At 50.3% G+C, this 5,604-nt stretch overlaps 1 protein-coding gene across 1 annotated transcript; it reads left to right on the plus strand.

Annotated features, from left to right (window-relative positions):
- The first annotated feature begins 3,389 nt into the window (after positions 1–3,389).
- LOC136452105 (uncharacterized) lies at positions 3,390–5,332 on the plus strand. The gene has a single exon (XM_066452747.1). The coding sequence runs from the start codon at positions 3,481–3,483 to the stop codon at positions 5,098–5,100; it is 1,620 nt and encodes a 539-aa protein (XP_066308844.1). The 5' UTR covers positions 3,390–3,480; the 3' UTR covers positions 5,101–5,332.
- The last annotated feature ends 272 nt before the right edge of the window (positions 5,333–5,604 follow it).

The raw sequence follows: 5,604 nt of genomic DNA on the forward strand, positions 1-5,604 counted from the left end.
ATGATAAAATTATGATTCTAATTTTGTTGGTCTTGTGTTGACATGCTCTAGCTAGAAAAAAATACTAAAACCTACAGTAGGCATACTTTGAGTATGGTCTTCATATTTAATCCTAATTAATTGCTAGTTTCTAGTGAAATTAAATAGGGTAAAATACATAACATATGATCATGCAAAATTTATATAGTATTCTTGTGCTAGGAGGAAAGTAAAAGAAATATTAAATCTATTGCTTGACACTTTTCACTATGCTAAACTATTTTTACTAAACTAAGCATATGTGGCTTGTCATTTTTTGAGAGGTGGCTATATTTATCCAAATGGCACGGAAATTGTGCAATAGACTATTAGGGTTATTTATAGGCTACTGTAATTTTCTTAGTATTTATTGAGCACTATAAATATTTATCCTTTAAATCACCTTATTATATAAGGAAATTGGTAAATGATTATAAATAAATTAGTTAAGCATAACCATGATGTTTTCTATGATTCTTATGATGCATATGATCTGTTGGTGCTATTAGTTAGGCTTAAAAGTAATTGGTTATAGGCAGCTAGTTAATTATTTCTTTATAATTCAACTAGATGGCTGCATGTATAGTTTCTGTTGTGGTGGCAAATTCATGATGATAATGATTTTTTTGTGAAACTTGTTAATAATAAAGTTGTAGATAACTTATTTATCTACCTTGTGTTAAACTTTCATAGTCATAGGCCTTATGGTTTGAGAATTATAGCTGTTAGAAGTCTGCTATCAGAAATACTTACTCTCTGGACAGATCTAAAAGATAGAATTGTTTGGCCTTTATAACTACTGAATCACCTTAAGATGATTAAAAAAAGTTGTAGGCAATTTTATAAGATTTTCAGAAAGTCTACAACCATATTATTTAGATGTGTATAACTCTAGTTATGGTTAAAACAAGTGGTTGTTGTCTTGTAGTCCAGAAAATTACTTAGATGATAATTTATTTAATTACTAGAGAAGAGATATACACCTACTCAGTAAAAGAAAATTTATCTTATTATCACCTTAATGCAATGCTGTTGAGAACACTTATAAGGATGTATTTCATCACACCATATCATATCATGCATGTCAGTATATATACATTCGTGATATCTTATTTCATGCTTATGCATATAGGATCGTCCAAGGGGATCACTCTATTTGAATTCAACGAAGAAGAAGAGGAACATCAGGAGGCACCTCAGCCCATATCTCTAGAAGGCGAGGAGCAAGCTTTTGAGGACCTACCCAAGTGCCCGAATCATCGGCCAACTTCTTCTCTCAAAAGCAAGCCCCAGAGTATTTTAAGCCTTCCATGTTTTACAAAATATCACTTGAGTCCTTTATGTTTGATGCATTAGGTTATAAGAGTTGAATTGGAAACACTTGATGCATAGCACTACCTTGTCCAGATAAATATACCTTTAACCCTGTGTAGGTCCAGGATCGAATATATGCTTAGCCATACTTAGAACGGTAGAAGTCGGGTGATTTCCTGTGACCTACGAGATATAGGTGGATACCGGAGCACAATTAGCTATATTTTCTATCATGGAAAAGAACCATGGGGTAATATAACTGGAGGTCGGACGGAATATATGCGTAGGTTGGCTCATGTGATTCCGTCTGTGCCGATTAAGGACCATACCGTTGTTGGAACTTCTATTGAGATTGAACGCATGCCTCTCACTTAGCTGGCTGGATAACTCATTCCAATCGCAAAGCCGAGTAGCTCAACTTAGGCCGGGCCCCATTCTGTTAGAGTGCGCACTCTGGATGGTAGTAAGGATGTGCGGGGAGCCAGATGTGAGCCCAAAGGCAGGGTAGTCCTAATTGTCCTGGCAACTGGTTGTCCCTAGTTGTGCGGCGCTGATCGAACCCACGAAATGTGTACCTGAGTTATACCAAAGGTGACCTAAGATGCCCGTTGATCTGGTGGATTTGTGTTAGGAATAAATTCCCAGCTGGTTAAAATCGAATCGAATTATTGTTTCTCCCTGACAGTGAAAAACTTGGCTAGCTCAAACATCGTAGTAACTGGATTATGGAACGATGGTTATGGTGAACTTGGAACTTTTACACCGGTTATGGTTACTACTGTATGCTACTAAATGATATAGCACATATTTGGCACATGTTAGTTGCTAGTCTAGAGATGAATAACTATAATTAACTTGATGACCGAATTATAAATATATAACTGAATTAGTAGCTTTTCATGCAAAATATTGTCAAGCTATCTCCACTTATAAAACATTGTATGATCATTGGAGTCACTTTTTTTTGGTTTATGACGAGTAAGTCTAGCTGAATATCTTCTCATACTCAGGATTTATTTTCCACTTGTTGTAGATGGTACAGTCTATCATGGCTACTGTAAGAATTGCTTCTGTCCCATCGTGGATGAGGAGTAGGGCCCTAGGCAAGGCGTCTCTCGTTAATTCCCTCTATCTTGCTTTTGTGGTTGTGGTCATGGACTGGCACTGTATTGAAACAATGATGTGAGGTGTTGGTTTTTGAACTTAATTGCTTCCACGACTATTTTATTTGAACATGGTTTGTAATAACTCTTAATCGTACTATGATGTATGACGTTGTATTTGTGAACTGATGTAACATGTGACATGTCTGTTAAATCATGCACGATCTTAGTTATATGTTAACAGTTAATCGAGACTCTTCGTAGTACTCCATGGATTACCAGATTTATATGGACTCTACTGCCATTATCCTTGTGCTCTCGTAAATTAGACGGTCCTGCATGGTATCAAAAGACGTTGAGGCAGATCTGATAGCGAACGGCGAGTACAACATGTGAAGCAACTGTAGCAGAACCTTACTACAAACGGTTGACAAGGTCAACGTGACTGTCACTTGCAGGTTGACCACTGCATGAAAAATAGCCACCACAACCCAACCAGTCAACCACAGTGAGGTCCATCCAACAGTGGGGTCTTTTCTGTAATCGCGTTCTCAGAAGAAACTAAAGGAGGGAGAAATGAAAAACAGTGGGTTCCGGTAAAACCAAAACCAGGGGCAGCCGGCAGCCCACTCCGGGCAGCTGTTTCGCTCGCAGTCCAGTAGTCCGTCCTCCACAGGCGGTATCGGATCTTGTGTGCACACCTGACACCCCCAACCAACCAAAACAGTAGCACGCGCACGTAGAAGCGGGGAGCGCCGCCGCGCAGGGGATCCCAGGCGGTTTTGCGGGACTGTGGGCTCCCACCGCTGGAAACGGTGAGACGCTGGGGGCAAAACCGGGTGCCCGTGCCGCTGCCGCGCCCGGAGGCGGTCGCAGCCGCACGGGCGAAACCGGCGGCGAATCGGCGATCGCCCACACAGCTCCCCCCATAAAAACCGCACCCACCTCGCTGCCGTTTTCCCACGGCGCATCGTACAACAGCGGCAGCACGAGCGAGAGTGCCAAGTGGTTTAGAGTAGACCGGGTAGAGATTGGCGGTTTGCCGATGGAGAGGGGCGACGGGGGAGGAGGGATGGCGCCGCGGGGCGGCGGGGTGGGGTCGGCGGCAATGCTGGGGCTGGACATGCACCTTGCCCCGCAGCAGATGCACCCGGCCGCCGCGTTCCAGCACCAGCAGCAGGGTGGGTTCCAGCTGCAGCAGCCGGCGCCGGTGGCGGTGAGGCAGCAGCAGGCGCCGCCGTCGTTCTCGCCCTACTCCAACACGTCGTCGTCCAGGGTCGTGGTGAGCGCGGCGGCGGTGGGGCACGACGACGACATGGTGGGCAACAACGGCGGCGGCGGGAAGGGAGGAGTGGTGGTGCCGCAGCAGCTGGCGTCGGCGGCGTGCCCGTGGACCAGGATGAAGTGGACGGACGCCATGGTGCGCCTGCTCATCGGGGTGGTGTACAGCGTCGGGGACGACGGCGAGGGCGTGGCGACGGCTGGCAGCGCGGCGGGAGGCAAGGCGGGCAGGGCGGGCTCGTCGGGGCACGGCCACGGCCACGCGGCGGCGGCGGCGCAGCAGCAGAAGAAGGGCAAGTGGAAGTCGGTGTCGCACGCCATGATGGAGAAAGGCTTCGTGGTGTCGCCGCAGCAGTGCGAGGACAAGTTCAACGACCTCAACAAGCGGTACAAGCGCGTGGTCGACCTGCTGGGCCGCGGCCGCGCCTGCCGCGTGGTCGAGAACCACGCGCTGCTCGACACCCTCGACGACCTCACGCCCAAGGCCAAGGAAGAGGCGCGCAAGCTGCTCAGCTCCAAGCACCTCTTCTTCCGCGAGATGTGCACCTACCACAACAACCTGCTGCCGCACGCCGGCGGCGGCGCGGCGAGCGACGCCGCCTGCCTCCACCACCCGCTGCCGGCGCCCGTGGCCGCCGCAGCCTCGTCCGCCGCTCGCCACGCCTACGCGCAGCAGCAGGCGGCCCCGTCCCCGCCGGGGATGAAGGACTCCTCCGCCGACGTCGCGGACGACGACGAGGACGACGACAGCGACGACGCCGTGAGCGACAACGGGGACGACGACGAGGACGACTACGGCATGTACCACAGCAACAACCGCCCCAGTCGTCAGCACAGCGGCGGCGGGCGCAGCAAGCGCGGGCGTGGCGAGAATGGCGCCGCGGCCGAGGACCTCGACGACGAGGCGGAAGGCGGTTGTTGGAGACGCGCGAGGAGGAGGGCGGCGGCGCGGGTGGCACCCGACCCATCGGCGATGCTGCGGCAGCTGAAGAGCGAGCTCGCGTCCGGGACCGCCGCGGCGATGGACCCGCAGCAGGCCCGAAGCTGGATGCACCGCCGCGCGGTGGAGGTGGAGGAGCAGCAGATCCGCCTGGACTCCCACGCGTGCTACCTGGATGGGCAGCGGCTGAAATGGGAGCGGTTCCGCGGCGACAAGGAGCGCGACATGGAACGCGCGCGCCTGCAGAACGACCGCCTCCGCATGGAGAGCCGGCGCTTGCTGCTGATGCTCCGCCACAAGGACATCGAGCTCGACATGGCCGAGGCAAACTCTTCCTCCGTCGATCACCACCCCGGCGCCGGCGCGTCGCCGCTCGCAGCACACCAGCAGCCGCAGCCGATTGGGTCCAGCCCCAGCCCGTCCACCGCCGGCCACCCAAACTAGCTGCCGTGCGTGTCTTTCCATTCCATTACCGGTAGCAGTCAGTACTCAGTAGCTGTTCTTTTTTAAAAACAATATCATTAGTAGTAAACTTTTGTTCTATATCATTAGTAGCAGTAGTTCTCTAGGACAAAAGGATAGTAGTGCTCAAGTTTCAGGGTTTTTGATTCTAGTCCATGTCAGGGTTTCAGTGTAGCATGTTCATAGTATGTGCATGTACGGAGTACTTGTTTGTTCCCCGTTGCCCGATTTGCCTTTGCCCTGTGGAGACGATGGTCGTCAACTGCACGCACAGACACCGAGAAACGTCGGCCCTGCTGGCTGCTGGGCAGGACAAAAAATAGCCAGAAAAGTAGAACTGCTTGTCGCTGATAAGCTCAAGGGGCAGGCTGACAATCGCGAACCTTTGCATCGAAAGTCACGGCCTCACGGGCATGTATGGCCATATGGGCGCGTACCTGCAAGGCTGCTGTAGAGGATAGAAGCTCGAGCTGAGCTCCCACCCTA

Source organism: Miscanthus floridulus, chromosome 5 (genome assembly GCF_019320115.1).
Source record: "Miscanthus floridulus cultivar M001 chromosome 5, ASM1932011v1, whole genome shotgun sequence".
In the NCBI taxonomy this organism is placed as follows: domain Eukaryota; kingdom Viridiplantae; phylum Streptophyta; class Magnoliopsida; order Poales; family Poaceae; genus Miscanthus; species Miscanthus floridulus.

Bases quoted from the DNA above. Each gene is read 5' to 3' on its own strand.
- LOC136452105 (XM_066452747.1), top strand. From the start codon at position 3,481: ATGGAGAGGGGCGACGGGGGAGGAGGGATGGCGCCGCGGGGCGGCGGG.